Consider the following 20,601-nt stretch of genomic DNA (forward strand, 5'->3'; position numbering starts at 1 on the left):
GTAACTCACCACACCCTCATTTATCCAAACAGGCCCATTTCTGCAAAAATTGGGGATTTTGAGAGGCTCTATCAGTGGTCCGGTGTCACCAGCCAGGCATCCCTCCGAAATGTCATGGGACTGTGGCTAACCGGCCTCCCCAGGGACGTGCAGTGCTGATGCCAGCTGCCTCTGTGCCATCCCCAGAGGTGCTGCATCTGCCAGCTATGGGGTTGCCTCAGCCACTTGCTGGGGCCAGCAATGTCCTCAAAACCTTCACTTCCCCTGCAGCACCGAGCGATGCTGCATTTCCCAGTTTTTCTGGGTGTTCAAGTAAGCGCAGCCACCCTGCAGAGCCACAGCCAGGGCCAGGGCAGAGGAGGGCTGGGGCTGAGCTGTCACCTCCATCCTGCAGGTCCTTCTGCTGGAAGCACCGGGTGCGGCAGCTGCAGGTGGTGCAGCAGGACCAGACCCCCTGCCTCATCTGCCAGGAGGTGGTGGCAGCGCAGCCCTGCTATGACTCCCTGGTCTGTCCCGCCTGTGCCAGCATCTCGTTCCACCTCCACTGCATCCAGGTAGGTGACATTGCCCCCAGCCCCTGACATCACCCCTGTTGTCACCCCACCACCCAGCTCTGGGGGAGTGAGTGGGATCCCCCCACCGCCAATGCCAGCTCTGCCCCAGGGCCAGGCACTGCGTTCTGCCCTGTACCACTTCAGCTGCCCACTCTGCCAGGACGCGCAGACCTTCCAGGCAGCGATGGTTTGCCTTAGCATCAAAATTCCCAAGAGGTCAGCACCCTCCCCACTGCCTCCCTCCTGCTCTGCGATGGCCAGTCCCCTCCTGCCTCCCCAGGTGCCAGCAGGGGGTCCACCTCTCCCCCAGGGCTGAGCGCTCCCCAGCTCATGCAGGGATGCTGCCCGGGAGGAGGGTTGTGCCTTCAGTGACCATTACCAGTAGCACAGCTCTTGCAATGCCGTCCAGTGCCTCAGTGCCTGCGCCTGGCAGGACAGGAGCAGTTGGAGAAGGGGTGAGTGCCCGGCAGCCCCAGTGAGGGCCTTACAGCAAAGGCTTTCCTTTCAGGAAAGATGGGGAGGGACTCTTGATCAGGGAGTGTAGTGACAGGACAAGGGGGAACAGTTCAAACTGGAGGGCAGATTTAGAGTAGTAATAGGAAGAAAATCTTCACTATGAGGGTGGTGAGGCACTGGAACAGGGTGCCCAGAGAAGCTGTGGATGCCCCATCCTTGGAAGTGCTCAAGGCCAGGCTTGATGGGGCTTTGAGCAACCTGGTCCAGTGGAAGGTGTCTCTGCCCATGGCAGGGGGGTTGGAACTAGACGATCCTGAACATCCCTTCCAACCCAAACCATTCTAGGATTCTGTATTTGTGTGATTCAATGTACATTACAACTCAGAAACTCTTAAGTGTTGGCTTTGGAAAAGCAGAGTGAGAAACACAGCTTAGAAGAGAAATTACATTGTTGGGGGGGGGGTTATTTTTGCAAAATACAGCTATGGTCTGTTTCTGTATAATGTCATTGTTCTGGTTAGATTTACGCTTCTGGAAGTAAGTCCTAAAGAATGTTTACTGCAGGCTCCACAGACCAGTAGAACAAGGGAGTCAGCTGGAAATAGTATGGTTTTTTGGTTTAATATAGATAAAACTGTCTTGGGCTATATTCTGCCTGGGAGGACAATTAGGATTAGGCTTTGGAGAATGAGAACTTTCTCCAAATAAAGAGTTAGGTAGGTCAGTTTATTACTGATCAAATTGGGCTTTGAAAGATGAAATGCAGTGGGACAAAGATGTAGACGTTCTTTGGGAGAGGTATGTCTCCCAGCAACCTGCTGTTGTGGTTCAGCCCCAGTCAGCAACCAAGCCCCACACAGCCGCTCGCTCACTCCCCCCCGGTGCGACTGGGGAGAGAACCAGAAAAATGGAAAAACTTGTGGGTTGGGATAAAGACAGATGAATAGGTAAAGGAAAAGCCACATGTGCAAATGAAGCAAATCAAGGAATTCATTCACTCCTTCCCATGGGCAGGCAGGTGTTCAGCCATCTCCAGGAAAGCAGGGCTCCATCATGCCTAACAGTTACTTGGGAAGACAAACGCCATCACTCCAAACATCCTCCCTTCCTCCTTCCCCCAGCTTTATATGCTGATCATGATGTCATATGGTGTGGGATATTCCTTTGGTCAGTTGGGGTCAGCTGTCCTGGCTGTGCCCCCTCCCAGCTCCTTGTGCCCCCGGCAGAGCATGGGAAGCTGAACAAGTCCTTGACTAGTGTAAGCACGGCTTAGCAACAACTAAAACATCTGTGTGTTATAAACATTATTCTCATACTAAATCCAAAGCACAGCAACTAGGAAGAAAATTAACTCTATCCCAGCTGAAACCAAGACACCTGGATATCATTAAAGTTAAGATTTGGGTTAGATTTTGGAGAATGAAAGGTTGAAATGCATTTGTTACAGGATAATGAGCCATACACAGGGAATGTGAAAGAACTGGATTGGAAGAGCAAGCAGCTCTCCTAAAACTTTGATACAGGTTTGATTCACCTGAGTGCTGCTCTTGGCACAGCTAGAATAAGGACCAGGATTTGAAAAACAAAGGTGGAAAAGTTAGCCTGCTGCCTGCAGAACTATTTCTTCATACATGGGATGAGGGTTGTGGTTGGGAAGAGGTGATGGGTTTGGTGGGAATTTTACCAACACTCAAATATTAAGAAAATCATTCATTTCAGAGAGGACTGAGGATCATGAAAACAAGCTTTTATACTTCACACTGTCAGTCTTACATGGATGGGACAAAAAAAATATGCAATGGTGCTGTTCTTTCTTCACTAAGATTTAGTTTGGCTAGGAGTGGGGCATTGGAAAAGTCCTAAAACTTGCAGGGCCCATGTTACTACACAGAGGTATCTGTGGTATCCCAGGGGGAAGGGAAAGGCACCCTGGGAAATATCTAACACATCACTTTCCAGCTGGGGCAGACTTTTGGCTAAGGTTATTGTCTGCAAAAGGTTCACAGACATCACTTCAGTACACCCTCAGCAGTGTCCTGGGGAGGCTGAGTGAGGGCATATTTGGACAAAGCCAGCAGCACCCTTGCAAATCTGCTACCCTTTTCCTACCTGCCCTGCCTTTTGGCTGGCAAGGCTCAGCCTGCAGACTGTACTGCTAGTTCAGAAGATGGAGGTGAGAAAGGCCACAAGTGCTCTCCTTTCCAGAGCTCTGCAACAGAGTATTTGAAACACTGGGCAGTTTCTACCACTCACAGAAACTTTTAGATGCATATAGAATATGTGAAGGCACAAATTCAATGGCAAACTGGTTTTGGTAAAAACTGATGCCAGAAGAAGTTGGTCCAGCTCTTACACTGACTCTTAAAGGAAAAGATCTCCTGACACTGTACTCAGAAGAATGCAATTTAAATCACGTTTCAAGCCACTGAACATAGGCTTCAAAGTCCACCTCTCCTTTATTCTACCAGGAACCCTGCACTATTCCATAAGTGCCATTAGATTTTCTTCTGTCTTTCTTTTAACTTTCTTTGATCTTTTTACTGCTTCACAATGTCATCCTCATTCCAAATTTCCTAATTTTGTTTTTCAGGTGAGCAGAGGGCAGAAGACAGACTTCTGAATTTGGTCTACATCATGTTTTGTTAATGTTTCTTTTTTAGTAAGGATAGTAAAGAATGCATACACAAAAAGCAATGGTCCAACTCAGCTACAGCCCTCTGGAACAATGCAAACAATAGAGTCTGCAATAGCTTAACATTTCCACCACTTGTATCAGTTTTGGCACAGTCCCAGGGATTCAGCTGAGCTGCTTTTCAACTGTGCCAGGAGAAAATGAAGGGAGAATTTGACCCAAAGTGCACAGGGAAGGGTAACCGTGGAGTTGATTTCCATTTCCTCCCACTGCATGTTTCTTATTTACACTAGGGTGCACTCTACGTTGAGTTTGGCCTCATCAACACCAACATAAATCCAAAGTCTCTACACAGAAGTCCATAGAGTTATTTTGGGTTTTTACTTGTGGGAGTGAAACACTTGGGCCAGGAGATACAGAATAATACCAAACCCTGACACAGATGTAAGGGCACTGGAGAATGAGATCCACCAAGCCAGCGTAAGCAAACTAATGGTGCTGCATCACTTAACTATTTCTAAAAATTTTCCCAGTACAGCTCAAAAACTCAAGCAAATAAATGCATAAAGCTATGCTCAATACAAGAAAAAGAGTAGAAACCCATAAGAGTTTATATAGCATGGAGGTTGAATTTATTTGCAGAGAGCCTGAAAACCCAATCAATACTTCAAATGACACATTAAGATGAAATCGCCTGTTCCAAAGTGACTCAATAATACATATATACACTGCAATAACAAGATGAAAACAAGGTCTAAATCCTAAAATTGATGTGGAGAGCTCTGCAAGATTTGGGTGAGGCTGATGGGCTTCTTTTCCCATCACCATTTTGCTATACTTCAATGCTCACTTCAGTTGCTCTTCAATGCAGTAAATATCCTCCCTGGGCCACTGTTTTCAGAAATCTCATTATAGTTTAGGCAATCTATTTGTTTTCATAGGACTGATTAATAATGCATGAAGGTTCGGTGTTGACAGTACTACAGAGCTGTGCTTTAATTTGCTCAAGGTCACACGTAAGATCTGAGGGGAATTTATGAAGTGAACTTTTGCCTCCACTACCTTGCTAAACAAACTTGACACAGAAATGCCCAACTATGCCAAAGACCCCATACTACACTAGTTTTGCAGTGTGCAGAAGAGGATTCATCAAGAAGTCAAGAAAAGGAACAGCTTTCTTCACTGCCTGCCCCTCAGAAACACCCACATGGAGTGTGCTTTTCATCCCCTGCACTTCTTTCATAGCAGCATTCAATTTTAGCAGATTTTTTTAAAACCAAGTAGGATATATACCAACCCTAGATCAAATATTGGGCATTTTTGCAGCATCATAGTTTTTTTCCTTAATACAGCTTGACCAAATCCCCTCAAAGATTTCCCGTTGCCTACTGCACTTTGTGGCTGCCTATGTGAGGAGGAAGCACTGTGAAGGGATGCTGCTGCCATGCAGGCTGGGGCACTCTCAGCACACACCACCAACCACTCCCATAGTTCATCCCTTGATAACAACCCAATCCACTCGTTATTACATTTCTCACAGTCCTCCTTCTCCCCACGCCATCAAACCCCATATGCTGCCCTGGGCAGAGGTGTCCTCCACTACCACCTCCAATGGAGTACCTGAGTCCTTCTTCCCCTCCTAGGGAGTACTGGGGGAACTGGTCCCCATTCTTGCCTTCCACCCTTCCTGAGCTGACTTTTCTTTTTTGGTATACTCTTGAACATTGAGCTAATATCTGAAAACTTTGTCTGATCAAAAGGGTGGTGTTTAAACCCATTGTGTCCCCTTTTCCTCACACTGCTGATAGCAACACCTCGCTGAGGGACACACAGGGTGCAGGAGAGTGTTTGCTGTAGTCACTACAGGCTGCGAAAAAAAACCCACTCACAAAACCTGCCACATTCAGCCTATTTCCACATTTTGTGAAGCAAACACTCAGAATGACACGAAACCATGCGACTAAAAACAGCCCAAACCTAATTCTTCTCAAGCTACCCAGACCCCAAACTAGACAGTAGATTTTTCAACCTAAATTGGATTTTCAACCTGTTTTTCTACACAAATACCCCTCACCCTGGCGAGGAGCGCGTTGAGCCCGCACCACAGCTACCACCCACCCAGGCCCTGAGGGCGGGAAGCTGCACGGCATCTCGGGACTTGTAGTTCCCGCTCCAGCGCGACATGGCGGCGGCGCCGGCTCTGGCGGCTCTCGGTGCCGCGCTCCTCCTTGCTGCTGGCGTCCAGGCCAGCAAGTACTCTCGGGAGGCGAACGAGGGGTTGGCGGCTGCCGGCTCCAAGCGGCGGGAGGCCGGGGAGTTCCGGGTGGTGAGGCTGAACCAGGTCTGGGAGAAGGCGCAGCGGGTGAGTGAGGCGGCGCCAGACGAGCGGGGGCGATGGCGGCGCTCTGAGGGGGTGCTCTGGCAGAGCTCTGAGGGGGCCCCAGGGTCGGGCTCGGCCGCTTCGGACACTCATTCCCTGTCAGCCGCCTCAGGTGATGGGGTACGGCGGGAGACGCGGCGCGGGGCTCGGTTGGAGCGGGGTGCTTGTGTGTGGGGAGAAACCGAGGCTGTCCGGCCCGGCGTTGCCCAGCTCGGTGTTGGGCCTCGGGGCTGCGGTGACTTTTATTTGGTTTTCAGGCCTGTGTGCCCCTGGCTGGCAGCTCAGAGCAGGACCCGCACAGCCCCGCTCCCCGGGGACCGTCCCGGGCGGCTGGGAACAGCGGTGCTGTGGAAGGTCTCCTCTCGGGAGGTATCTCCTTCCCCTCTCCTGCCCTATGTATCTGTGTCATGGGAGGTGTTGATCTTCCCATGTTTAAACCCAGCAGTTAAACCACATACCCAGGAAGTGGAAAAGAGTGCAGTCCCTCTGGTACCATGGAGGATCTGAGACTGGCTTCTGCACTCGCTGGTTGGATACTTTAGCCCTTGTGTCAACAAAAAGGGGGTGATGCTCTTATCCGTCTGAAGGCAGTGGCCTTAGTTCCTACTTCGCACAAGACAAGAGCTCACTGTACAGGAGAGTAAGAAACCCTCCACTTTGGTGGTTATGTCACCTTAATTTATATCAAGTGATGTAGTCACATGCGGGAGGAACACCAAATGGGTGTCACAATTTCCAGGTGAGAGCCTTAATTTTGACAGCGATACTTGAGTTTCACTCTGAGCTAAGAAAATATTTAATTAAAGTGAAAATACAGTAAAGATATTTAACTACAGTGGAAATATTTAGTTACAGCCAAGCAGAACAGCTCCAACAGGAGGGGATGAGCACACTGCACACCCGTATTCATCACCTGAATATTGTGGAGTGTGGAAGTTAGGGTCATGGCTGGTAAAGGTTCCATTCTTTCACGCAAAGGAATATAGTTAATATTAATTCTGGATATCCTGTACCCTGGATAGACATTCCCCAGCCTGAGCTATTGAATTAGAGGCAGGATATCCCTGGGTTTAGTCCAAAAAAAAAAAAAAAAAAGAACTCTTGCATAGTGCTGGCTCCCAATATGCCAAAAGAAGGTATCAAAAATACTACTTCCCTCAGTGGGAGAAAGATGGGATGGGGGATAGGGCAGTGTGTGATAACCAAACTCCAGCCGGGAACTGATAGCTGAAGAAGAAACAACATGGACACTAGAAATAAACTATAATGATAGTATTGTCAGTTTCTTTTTATTTTTCCAGTTACAGTCTTTTTTCATTTTCATACCTGGTTCTTCCGGAATTCAAATTTGAGATGCTTTACATCATCTATGTTAAGTTGCTAAAATGTAAAATTAAGTTATCTCTGCCAGAGTAAGGAACTAAGCTTTAGTAAAATCTGTTCGTGTGAGCCAGATTTTAGAGAGGCAGCTCCTACTTGGAACTCAATTTGCCACCATCTAAATTTCACTTTTGAGTACAACTGACACCCAGCCCGTGTTTTAGAAAGTGGTGTTTCAGTATGTCTGCGCAAGGTCTGAAATAAGAGGAAAACTATGCCTGTGTGCTAGACCTGCTTTGAAATACTTGTGTGCGCCAATGCTGAATTCTCTTTCCTTCATTTTGGTAGTGGTGGAGATAGTACTGAAAATAAGAAACTCCATTGTTTTGACTTAAAAGATGGATAGTGCAATTCAGCATTGCAGCACACAGCTGGATGAGCAGTCCTTCAGAAGGCCCCAAAATGTTACCTGGTAGGAACCAGAAGCTGGCAAGCCAGAACTCCTCCTGTTTTCCCAAGGAGGGTTTAATCTTTCTCCACTATCTCTTTTCTTTGGTATATGTTTTGCATAAAAACTTCAAAAAGTTATTTTAATACAAGAGTTCTTCTTAGTCAGACTCTAATTCTGTAGTTATTTGAACCAATGACAAATATTATGTAGGTTTCACAGGGTACATGGTTTGGCCTGCTAGTCCCTAACAATCCACTGTGCTATGGTGGTTGCTGTTGGTGTAGTTCTCCTGTTGCTTGTTACCGGGGCTTCCTGGCCATCCCAAAGCAGCAGTGGGCTCCAGAATCTAGGGCATGTTACACCTGAAAAATCTGTAGTAAAGAACCCTTCCCTCTCACAAGCAAGGGTGTAGGGAATGATACTGCAGGTAATGATTGCAGCCAGGCGAACAGCAAACAGCTTAATTGTAACATTTCACAGATTTCCATCACTCCTTCCTAGAATGGCCAGATACCTGTCTTGGATGTTAATGTCCAGGCAGTATAAGGAATGAGCATAAGGAACTTGGTGATTTGGTGTTTAATCATTAAACTTGGCTTTTCACCTCAGCTTCTAGTTAGTTATTCCAGCATAGGCTGATGTTAGTAGTGGAGTCTTACCTGTTGACATTTTTTACCTGGTGTCATTCAGGGTCCTACATGATACAATCTTGAAGGAAGCAGTTCTTGAACTATATACTTTAAATTAGCCTATGTATTCACTTTTGTGTAATATAAATGGGACAGGCTTCCAACAGGTTTAAAAGGGCAGTTACCTTGAGTTTCATGCTAAATTATAATGAGAATCAGAAAAAATATTATTAGAATTGGGAGAAATTTGAATAGAATTCTTTTTTCCCTTAAGGAACAATGGGCTTAATATATTTCCCTAGATTTTACTAAGAGTTTAAAATGTTTGATTGATGATGAGATGTCTCCAAACTTTATGTTTGGAAGCTCTGGTAGTCTTCTATGGAACTTTGAGAAAACACAAAACTATATGTGTTTATGAGATCACACTAACTGCAGAGACTATCAGACATAAATTGCATTGTGTAATCTTTTATACAACAGCGTGTCTCTGATGATAAGTACATTTAAAAGACTATTTTTCCTATTTTTTTCAGTGCTTAGGAGCTGAATTGTTATCTAAGTTATGGCTAGTGATTATTTTCCTGGCTTTGCTCAGCCTAACTACCTATTAAGTCCATGCTACTTAAACACTGACTTTAGAGTACAGAACTACTGAGATGATCAGTCACAGAATCACAGAACAGTAGGGGTTGGAAGGGCCCTCTGGAGATCAGCTTGTCCAACCCCCCTGCTTGAGCAGGGACACCCAGAGCAGGGGGCACAGGAACGCATCCAGGTGGGGTTTGAATGTCTCCAGGGAAGGGGACTCCACAACCTCCCTGGGCAGCCTGTGCCACTGCTCTGGCACCCTCACAGGAAAGTTGTTTTTCCTCATATTCAGGTGGAACTTCCTGTGTTCCAGTTTGTGCCCATCACCCCTTGTCCTGTCATTGAGCACCACTGAAAAGCGCCTAGTCCCGTCATCCTCTTGACACCCACCCTTTAGGTATTTATATGTATTGATGAAATCCCCCCTCAGTCTTCTCCAGGCTAAACAAACCCAGGTCTCTCATCCTTTCCTCATAAGGGAGATGCTCCAGTCCCTGATCATCTTGGTAGCTCCCTGCTGGACTTGCTCAATGAGTTCCATGTCCTTCTTAAACTGCGGAGCCCAAAACTGGCTGCAGTACTCCAGATGTGGTCTTACCAGGGCTGAGTAGAGGGGGAAGATAACCTCCTCAACCTGCTGGCCACACTCCTTTTAATGCAGCCCAGAAATCGGTGATTTCCTTCACAATTTATTGCAAACTTTTTACTCAGTCTTCTTCCTGAAGATCAGGGCACAATTATTGCTGAGCAAAGCATTGTTCCTTGGTGCTACTGCAGCAATGACACTCTGGCTGTCCAGGTCATCCTGCTCCAGAAGAAAAAATAAGTACATGATTATGGTTTTTTGACTTTAGCAAATACTAAAAATCATAAATAAAGTGGTTCTTTCTAAGTGCTTAGCTTTTGTCAAGCGGTTCCCCAAAAGTAGATGGTAAAGAAGACAATGGGGATCTTCCTTTGCTTTAGTATTAGAGGGATCAGAAGTTTTAATGTGTTCTATAAATTTTATATTTACCTGTGATTGTAACTACTCTAGTTTTTAGTAAATTATTTCAGTAAGCCAAGTGCAAGATACAGGAAAAAAAACCTTAGTTTAAAATTTAAAATAATTATATTCAGTAGCACAAGACTAATTAATAGCACAGCCTAAGCTGAAAGCAGAAACAATAATGTGCATAGGTTCCTGAATACCTGTCAATAGAAATTCAGTGCATTAGCTCAAAATAAGGACATTTTCCTAGTTACTTTCAAATAACCTGCTGATATTCAAACTAAAGGCTGAATGTTTTCAGTATCATTCTGATGTTTACAAATAACACTGATTTCTGAGTCTGTGTTTATAAAGTATACTGCTTCCTCACTGAAAATGAGAATTTTTATAATCTGATTTTAATGACAAAAACCCCCAAATCTCCAGTAAATAAGCTTGTCCTGGGACAGGTGGGCCCAGGTGGTTCAGACCTGGATCTGAGCTCCCAGGAGCTGGCTGCTCAGTGCTTGGAGGTAGAAGGACTCGGTCAGAACTGCATTCGATGTCACGCTGCTCATGTTTTTTGATCTCTCTTCTCTGGCCTTTTCCTTACCTCACTTTCTTGTTATTAACATGCACGTGCACACGCACACAAAAGAAGTTCTGACACATTAACATGATTTATTTAATTTCTTTGTTTTAAACTGAACAACAGAAGTGTCTAAAATCTGGAAGTTCAGACTCGACTTACCGCAGTGCTGCTTTGCCAACTGCGTATTAGTTGTTGTCTCTGTTCCTGTTTTCTCTGTATTTCACAAAATTTCAAGCTGGCCTATCATTCTTTTAGATCTTAATATTTTTTTTTCATAGCTTCAGCCTCAATATCTTATCTTTTTTTTCTGTTATGTGGGACAGGAGTATCTCTAGGTTTTGCAGGTTTTTAATACACATAAACCATGTTCAGAAGTGATCTTAGAAAATTTTGCACTTTGATGAAATGGCTCTTTGACCTGCAAGGCGATCCTCAGTGTCCTGGTAGTCTGCAAAACCATACTGACAAATAAAATTTACCAACTCACTATAACTATATGGTTAGAATGTGGTCCACAAGAAAGGACATGTGGTGGCAATGGCAAGTTGTTCGAGAAGTTTGGTTGTTACTGCCTTTTGTGAACTAGTGAAACTGAATTGATTTAATCAGTTGGGGTTTTTTTACATTCTTTGTTATTGGTACTGGACATTTCTAAGGTATAATCATTTTTAGAAGGCGGTCCCATTAAAAGTGGGGGGAAAATCCCATTTAAGTATTACTTGAAAGAACACCAAAGAAAAACACAAAATTTTAACCCTTATGTAACTTTGCTGTTGCCCAAGTAGCTGAAGAGCTGAGAGGGAAGGCTATATGATCCCTGTTAACACCAGTATGCTGGGGGCATAGCCATATTCATAGGCAAGAGATGGTATGTATGCAGTGGCTCATACCTTAAAGCCCTTAAATTCAGATGGATACATAGCATTAGAGTTAAAAAAAATGCTGTGCTATACTGGCTATGCATCTATACTGGCTTCTGAGGTAACACTGCAGCAAGAGGTAGCTCCACGTAACTGAATACAAACCTTTCTCTGTTCTTGTTAGCTTCATCTCTCTGCTGTGAAACTGGCAGAGTTGCACAGTGATCTAAAAATACAAGAAAAGGATGAGCTAAGCTGGAAAAAACTGAAGGCTGAAGGGCTAGATGAAGATGGAGAGAAAGAAGCCAAACTCAGACGCAACTTAAATGGTAAGGTATATCTTTGCAGGAGTTTAAACTTTGCACCAGACACATGCATGACTAGACATCTGTGTTTGTGTTTGAACCATTAAATGACAGGCTGTCTTTCCAGACATTGAGCACACACTAGTTCTTTGCAGGTCAGCAGGGAGCTGCAGGAGGCTAACACATTCCTTTGCTCCTGATGTTTTCAGAAGAGGTCATTAAACCTGGCAGCTCTGTGTCTTAAACTGTTAGCGTTTGCACTGTGAGCTGCAAAATCCAGCTCTGCAAGTCAAGGGTGTAGCCAATCTCTCATCTTCCATACATCCATAGTTAGTTCTAATGCTTCTGTGTCTTCTATTCCCTTGCAGTCATTATGACTAAATATGGAATGAATGGAAAGAAGGACTCTCAACTAGTTGATACTAACTACATTAAAGATGGTACAGAAAGTGATACACTAGATGATCCAAGACTGGAAAAATTATGGAGCAAGGTGAGTAAGGTTTCCAGGAACTGGAGTATAAGAAATCAGTGTTTCTTCATTGAACTATTGTCTGTGTCTTCTGGAGCTCCCAGATTTGGAATTCAGTAGTTTTGCTACTCTGCTTTTAAGTACTGGCCAAGCTGCTGTGCTCTGTAGCTCTCATCTTTGTGCCCTGAGGGCATCCCACCTGCATCCAGGTCACCAGGTGTGGCACGTTCTCTTTGCCAAAGAAAACACCCACATCGGTCTGCATGGAGGATAAAATACTGGGTCCACTGAGGAGAGTTTTTCCTCAAATTTCACTGAATTCATTATTTCCCTTTGTATGACTATTAACACTGTGTGGTAATATACCTATGGTTTTTTCCCTGTTTTTCTTATTGTTGTTTCTGGGCTTTTTTAAAAAGGTGCATTTAAAATAGAACCATTTCATAGACTGTTTAAAAGTGAAATGTATAGTGGGGGCTGTTAAATAAGGACTTACCTAACCTGCTGTTGAAGTGAAAAATTCCAGGATTTGCATTAATGCATAAAAACCCAGAAAGTGTATCCTCAACTTGGGCTGTTAAAACTGGTAAAGTCATAATCTTCAAAAATGAAATAATTCAAGTTTTCAGCAACAAGTAGTCAGGTAAAGCAAAGAATTCTCATACCAGTCTATTGCAGTGGTAGTAAAGCAGAGAAAAAGATTTGCTGGGTTTTAAAATGTTACTGTAACTAGATACAGCCCTGGCAAGGGACATGATGTCATGTGCTTTGGGGAGCAGTAAAGTACATTAGTTGGAAATATTCCTTAAGCAAAAAAAGGGTTGAGGCTGAATAGGCGTCAGAAACATTCGCTTTTGATCATGCATTGCAGCAAATAAGTCACGAGATTAGTGGGTGGTGCTCCAGCTGTCTGACCAGTGCTTCCCTAATTGCTAAAAGTAGTCCAGTGAGGAACAAATCACTGCAGAGCAAATGCACAGCAGTGATAAAATCTTCACTTGCCAGTAGAGTAAGATTAAGTAAAGACTGTGTTTAATATCAGGCTGCATCACTCATGTAAACAGTCCCCTTACAGTTGCATATGGAGCTCCACGGCCCTTGTTTCTGTATTAAATGATTTCCTATGGAATAGAAATGACAGACACTTTTCACTGGGTAGTCCATAGCAAGTCTAGCTTTATAAGTCTGAAACAAACTTCCCTTTGACATGATTAAAGCCACCATATTCATCGATGTCTAAATTCCAACTTCATACTAATATAAAGGGATTTAAACAAAAGATCTTAAGGAAAAGCTGGGCTTAATAATTTTCTAAATGTGGTGGGAAGTTTTGGCAGTTGAGTGCACTTAAAAGCACTTCACCTGGAAAGTATAATGAGCTCATGTTTCTTTCAGGCCAAGACCTCTGGGAAGTTCTCTGATGAGGAGTTGGATAAGCTTTGGCGAGAATTTAAGCATCACAAAGAAAAGATTCATGAATACAATATTCTGCTGGAGACTGTGAGCAGAACAGAAGGTGCCTGAGCATTTCTCTGATGTTTTGAGATCAGTACAACTCTTTTCTCTGCCCATTGCCTCCATTGTTTCCAAGTTTCAAAGAAACTCCTGAAGCCTGACATTTCTGTCAGAACTGCTTGCAGATGCTGACATTTGCAGATACTTGCTGTGTTTAGTTCTGTATTAGCTGCCAAAAATCTTGCCAGCTAATGAAAACATTGCCATTTCAGTTTTCTGATTCTGCCTGCATTTCAAGCAGGGAAAAAAACATCAGATTAGCAATGATGGCAATAGTAGTTCACTGGAAATCATGCAGCAAGTGTAGACCCACTGCTGCAAAATGTGGTCCTAAAGTCTGCAGGACACACATATTTTATCTTACCAGCTGGGAGCCCGAGAGGATGTACTCGAATATCTTAGGCACTGAGCCTGGGGTGTATTAAAGCACTGAGGATCTGAATCCAGCTTGCTGTACTAATCCTCGCTAAAATTGTTAGAGCCAAAGTATTCTAAAGCTCACAGGCAGTGGCAGTTTGATGTTTGCATTGTACAGTCCAAGCTGGAAGCTGCTGGAAGTCATTTCAACATCGGATGCCCTGGTTGGTTCATGAAATGCCCAGGGAAGCGAGCACAGGACTCACCAACCATCCCTATCCCATTTCCTTGGGATATTGCTTACCTAGGAAAATACACACATTTCCTTAGTAAAATCCTGGCTGGTGGCCAGTAGGAGTTAAAAGGCATTTGTGTAATACCACCCTCCAGAGCGCTGAGGGGCATTGATTTTAATAGTGACCTGCAAAAGGAATTACTGCTTCTCTAAGTGTGGTGTTGATGCTTTATTTACACTGAGCCCAAATGCTAAGACCTTACCGTCTTTTTTTCACCTCAGATTTGGAGGATTTCTGGAGCTTTTCACCTATCAGGATTTGACCCACAATCAATAACACTTTTCTTCTTCCACAGATATCCACAAAAATGTTATCAACCCATCTGAAGAGAACCTGGTGAAAGAAGAAATCTTGCACAACAAACACAGAGAACTCAAAGACAAGCTACGAAGCATCAATCAGGGGTTTGAGCGTTTGCGTAAAGTCAGTCACCAGGGATATGACACGACCAGTGGTATGATACAGTGGTTTTTATTTGTGATTAATTGCATTTTTAAAAAATTAAAAATCAGTGGGCAAGTAATATGAGGTAGTCATAGTATCACAGTACATGGTGTGACCACATTGGGCTGAAGAGATACAGCCAGCCTGTTCGAAATAGAAGCCAACACTAGAAGCCTCATGAAAGGATAGGGACAACCTGTAGCAAGGATAGTTCTGTCTTCCATGCGCACGTGAGAAGGGATATTATGCCTTTAGCCCCAGGAGGGCAGGTAAGTGAGAACATGCAGGGCAAGCAAATCCATTATTCAGTTCCTAGGGTTTTTTTGCTTTTAAAAAAATACTTGCTGCAGGAATACTGTAGTTTTAAATTAAGTACTTGGATTTTTCTCCCTTTTCATCTAAATAGACCTATTAATAATGCAGTGTTGTGTGTATGTATGTGAGAAAAGCATGCTCATCTTTCATAGAAGCTGGGCATAAAAGCATTGTGTCCAGCTTTTCATTTAGTGGTATCTGTTTGTTTAGAGTTTGAAGAACCAAGAGTGATTGATTTGTGGGACATGGCCAAATCAGCCAATTTCACTGAGAAAGAGCTTGAATCTTTCCGGGTAAGTAGAATTCCAGTTAAATCTCTTATGGAAAGGTATTTTCCCACATAAAGAAACACTCGATGTTACTCGGAGTGCAGCCACTTCTGTGTTGCTTTTCAGACACCATAAAAGAGAGTCATGCTTCTTTCTTAATATTTCAGACACAGAAACATGTGTAAGTAGCCATATGCGTGGTTCTGTTATCAGCAAAATGAAAATTCTGAATCCTGTGAAAGCAAGTGTTGCATATTTTGTCTTTGAAAGATCAGGCCCTGCTTGTGTGTTTCCAATGCACCAGATTTCCTGCTCTTACCCAATGTCTTAATGTAATTACTTCTTGGGAAGCAGCATACTCTGCTGCTCTAGAGCATACTCTAACCAACAATTTCCCTCTCATGCCCAGCTCTTGCACTGCTAACTTCCCATATTGGAGCTGTGTTGAACTGACCCAAAAGTACCATGACAAAGACTGCTTTTCAAGGAAATATTACAGAAATTAATTCCGGTGTGGTTCATACTGGTCTTATTTAATTCAAATTTCGTTAAGAAAATGTTGTTTTGTTTTGTTTTGTCACTCTGACTCTGCCTGTTTATCAGAATAGATTTTGATCGATAGCCTGTAGAAGTAACTCTTCAGGGATTCTTCATGGAGTTCCCTGTACTTACGATGTTGTCTTACCCTCCAAGTCATGGCTAGGGACACCTTGAGCTTCTTTTTTGGAAAAAGTAATGAAAGCATTTTAACTGCCTGGAACAGGGGCTAAAATCTGTCTCTCTTAGACATCAAAGATCCATTTTATTTCTTTTAACTTACATGCAGCCCAATTCTCTTAGGAAGCAAACATTTTAATTACACTGATTTCAGTGGCCCTGCTTTTAAGAGTGTCAGAGGAAAGCCTGCTGAAGACGTCCACAAGGCTTCTGCTGACCTCAGTGGGACATTTTGGTCAGGACTGTACAATTGCATAGGAGGTAAATTTGGCCTTCATATCTGCCACAGTGAAAAAGAAAAACCCAGTTCCATAAGCAAGAACACATACCTGCTTATTAATTTTACTGTTTTATTAGAAGTCTTTATTCATGCAAGCTCTCTTCTCCAGACTAAACCTGTCTTGTTACGGTGAATGTTGGGACACGCTAACAAAAGTAAGACAGTAAGAATCACAGTGAAACATCTGCCTAGTTAGAAAGTCTATGAAAGCAGAATTGAAAAAATCATGCGCTGATTCCTTTCAGCCTTCTTTGAGCAGCTGAAGTTGTGTCTTCTCCTGGCTGGCCACAGCACCAACCTTCATAAGGGTTTCATTAATGAAAGATGCAAGTGCTGCTCTGCTGGTACATTATCTGAGAGGAACAGCTAAAATGATTTATCAGAGCAGTAAAACCCCAAACTGAGGTCCTGAACAGATTATGTAGAACAAACTGGAATGTTCTACAGCAAAAGGAACCTATTTTCTTGTCAGAAGTGTTGAAAACAAAACCCGTTGCTTTAAAGACTGAAGATCTATTAGGATGATAAATTCTTATTTTGTTTTTTAAAATTGTCTTGAAATGAGAACAACTTTGTCAACCACCAGGACTGAAACACACCAGTGACCAAAATGAATTGGGCTCTGTCAGGCGGGGGGTTTTCACTGTAGGGTCTGAGTTTTTCTCAATGTAATGCATAGAACTGCTGCCATAAGCGTCATAACAGTTTGAACTGTTCATGTCTCTTCACAGAGGATGTGTCCTAAGACACAGAGAAACTGAATTTACTGCCTTGAGGTAGCAAAACAAGGGCATGGTTTGCTGGGTAGACGTCACTCATTCTTTGGTCCCCCCTGCAGTGTACCGGGTTATCTGGGGACCACCTCTGATATGTCCCTGAACACCAGTTAGTCTGGCCGCTCTCTTTGGGACAAACTAAGATGGTTTTTTGTTTGCTAATTAATCCATCCTATTTCAGATTCATCATAGCAGACTGCAAACACGGAAGACGTTTAAATCTGAGCAGAAAATAGCAAATCCAGGACCTGATTTTTAAAAAGAGGCTTCTCTTAAAAACTGCCTGCCTCTCCCCCAAGTCCACTATTTTTATGTGTAAACTTTTAATTGGTACTCACTGCTATGATCTCCTAGCACCTCACAGCCATCAGCAGCCTCCTTTTGAGGATCGTGCAGTGGGTCATTTTCAGCACCTGCCTTCAAAATCGGTTGTCTGGGCAGTGGTGATAATGTATTGTCCAGACATCCTTAAGAAGCAGGGAACTGAAAAAGCTTTCTGTGTCTAACTTAGTAAAATAGTATTAGGGATGTCTTGGCAAGAAGAGAGGAAGCCTTGGAAAGAAAGTCCTGTGAAGCTGTGTGTATTTGTTGCCCTAGGAGGAGCTGAAGCACTTTGAAGCAAAAATTGAGAAACACCATCATTATCAGAAACAATTAGAGATTTCACACCAGAAACTGAAACATGTAGAGGCAACTGGAGATAAGGATCATCTCAACAGAAACAAAGAGAAATATGCCATGCTGGAAGAAAAGACAAAAGAACTAGGATATAAGGTCTGTATAAATCCATTTTACGTATGTCTTGAAAATTTTACTCAGTAGTAGAGGGTATATAGTTTATCCAGTGCTGATTTTTCATGCAATTTGAATGACTTCCAGAGGGGGAGTTTAAGGCACACCTGTGCTCCATATTTAGTACAGGATACGTGTAATTGTTTTTTTATAGACCTAATTCTAAAATGCCTGCAATCCCCCTGGTCTCTGCTCTTCCTGTTGTCACATATACTGATAGCAAAATGTGAATATATGGTACTGATAATTCATCGTCTTACTAAAATGTATTTGATGCGTTTTGTTTTCCTGCTAGGTAAAGAAGCACTTGCAAGACTTATCCAGCAGAATCTCCCAAGGTCTTCAACACAATGAATTATAAAAATCTGTCTTCCTTCATGGGATCAATCTCTTAACACAAAACAGATAATGTGTTTTTTGAACAGGATTTACCAAGGAGTCCTTCTGTAATAGCAAGGATTGAACAGGGTTGTCCTGTAAGAAGGTTTTTGGTTTTGGTCCACTTAATTGCCAGTTTTGTATTTGCACTATCAGATTAATTATTAGATTATAAATTTAAATTGCATATCTTGCATCATGTAAATCTTAAATCTGAATCAAGTAACAGGCTTTGAAATAAGCAGTCATGTCAAAAGGAAAAATATGTGAACTCTCAGAGGATTCCTGCTGGTACCACTAATCTGATAGTCAGGAAAGGTATTCTGATCAATGAAAGCAAATGCTGAGGTACAGGAAGTTAAAACGGAGGCCAGGAATGTCTTTTATTTCAGCACCTGGTCTAATGCATTTCCTACTGAAGGTAACAAAAATATTTCTACTGCCTTTGAGCAGTGGCTCAGAGCTGCACTGTGTGTGAATTTTTCATGTGAGGGGGAGGAAGAGTAAGGAGGGAACAAGAATTATTGAGGTCAGTTCTCGCAACTGAGTTACAGGCTAACACATCTGAAGTTACTGAATGTGTGTGTGTACTTACCTTGTTCATGGTTGCTTGGTTTTGTTACACTTAGTCATTAAAAAAATCAAAACAAGATACTGCTGAGGCTTTTTATTATTCTTCCCTCTCATTTAGTAAGAAATAACCAGACCTGGTTTTTGAGCATGTTGCTTATTCCTTAAACTAAAGTTCAGTCACACATTAGTTTTTAAGACAGCAGGGGTAGTTTTGCACCGCAGAATATATCTCTATGTTCTGAACAGGCTGAAGGCTCTCTAAAGCAGCTTCAATTTGAGCACATACTCCAGTACAATCCCCAGTAAAGATCATTATAGCTTTCCCTTTCAAGACCAGATTTTTCTGTGCTGCATCAGAGCTTTGGCAAACATTAGCCATCTGGATTGAAATTTTCTGTAATAATACTGCTGACCCTTTATTTCTAAGGAGTGGTTCACGTGAAACTGTTCCAGGAACAAGGTTAAGACAAAGGTCCAGTGTAGGTGAATCATTACAGCTGCTTGGTTAAGCAGCTCTGTCACTCTCAGACTGCAGCGCTGTAGCGTGCTGCATGGGGCAGCTGTCCTCGCACCTCGCTTGCCGTACCTATGCTGTGAGAAACGCTGAAGAGAGCCATTCAGTCAGAATCAGCCACTCTGTGTATAATTTATCCTTTTCCTGGGTCTGTGGTGGGTTGAACGTAGTATGGTTCTGTACGTAACAGCAATTTCATAATGTGCAAGTGATCTGCGGTAGCAGTCTTACTTTGAGATTCTGAATATCTTTGCAGCAGTAAGCTTTTTTTTTAACCTTTTTTTTTATTTTAATGTAAACTAACAGCTATTTATATTCCAGACAATCAGTCCCTCATGCGAAACAGAGGCTACTGTTAGTGTTAGCTGTCATCTTAGAGATGGTTCCATTCATGTAGTGTATGCTGCATGTCCCCTTTGGTCAGTAAGCTAAAAAAAGTAAACCCAAAAATAGCTAAAACCCATTTATGAGAGGAGAGCTGTTTTGTTTTTTTCCCCAGATGCTACACACCATTTCTTTCCTAGGCTAGCACTGTAAGGGCTGTTCAGCCTCCTTCAACACAGAAGTAGCTGTGTCTTACAGGTTTAGCTTCATTATGACTTTTTTCAGGGTGAATGCACAATAGAAATGTGTTCTACACTGTGTGTGGAAGGTGCAGGTGGTCCTTCATTTTTCCCTTTGGTAGAGTAAGAACTAAACCCATGTGCCACAGGTCAGTCTGGTGTTCGGTGGCTGTAGCCTTGTTTTGTAACTGGGTTGGGGAGACGCCCACACCGCTGGCTCCTGGGGGAGAGTTTGAACACACACACACACACTAAGTACTTCAGCAGAGGAAAGGAACTCAGCAAAGCACTGAAATGGGAGCAGTTCCTGATCAGCAAACCTAGCTGGGTTGTACAGGAATGGGAAAGCTTTTACCGAGCATGTTCAGGTACTGCTGCAGGGGGAAATCTTTTGCAGGAGCAAAGGCAACATGTCTTGGCCTACAGTGAGGGCAGGCAGAGTAGCTGCATGCTCTGCACAAGAGGGCAGAGCAGGCAGCCGGGTTTCAGGTGTGTACCTGAAATAGAGTGTGCTTCCTGAAGAACGTCTGAAGAATTTTGGAATAGCACAGGGTGCTGGACTCACGGAACTCTTAACCAGGGTCAGGTCAGCAGTGGTGA

General features: G+C 43.3%; 1 protein-coding gene across 1 annotated transcript; it reads left to right on the forward strand.

Annotated features, from left to right (window-relative positions):
- The first annotated feature begins 5,795 nt into the window (after window positions 1-5,795).
- On the forward strand, window positions 5,796-19,003 carry LRPAP1 (LDL receptor related protein associated protein 1). The gene is made up of 8 exons (XM_075091986.1): window positions 5,796-6,004; window positions 11,620-11,764; window positions 12,109-12,233; window positions 13,608-13,728; window positions 14,676-14,834; window positions 15,350-15,432; window positions 17,779-17,955; window positions 18,269-19,003. The coding sequence occupies exons 1-8, from the start codon at window positions 5,825-5,827 to the stop codon at window positions 18,332-18,334; spliced, it is 1,056 nt and encodes a 351-aa protein (XP_074948087.1). The 5' UTR covers window positions 5,796-5,824; the 3' UTR covers window positions 18,335-19,003.
- The last annotated feature ends 1,598 nt before the right edge of the window (window positions 19,004-20,601 follow it).

This window comes from Phalacrocorax aristotelis, chromosome 4 (assembly GCF_949628215.1).
Source record: "Phalacrocorax aristotelis chromosome 4, bGulAri2.1, whole genome shotgun sequence".
NCBI classification, from domain to species: Eukaryota; Metazoa; Chordata; class Aves; order Suliformes; family Phalacrocoracidae; genus Phalacrocorax; species Phalacrocorax aristotelis.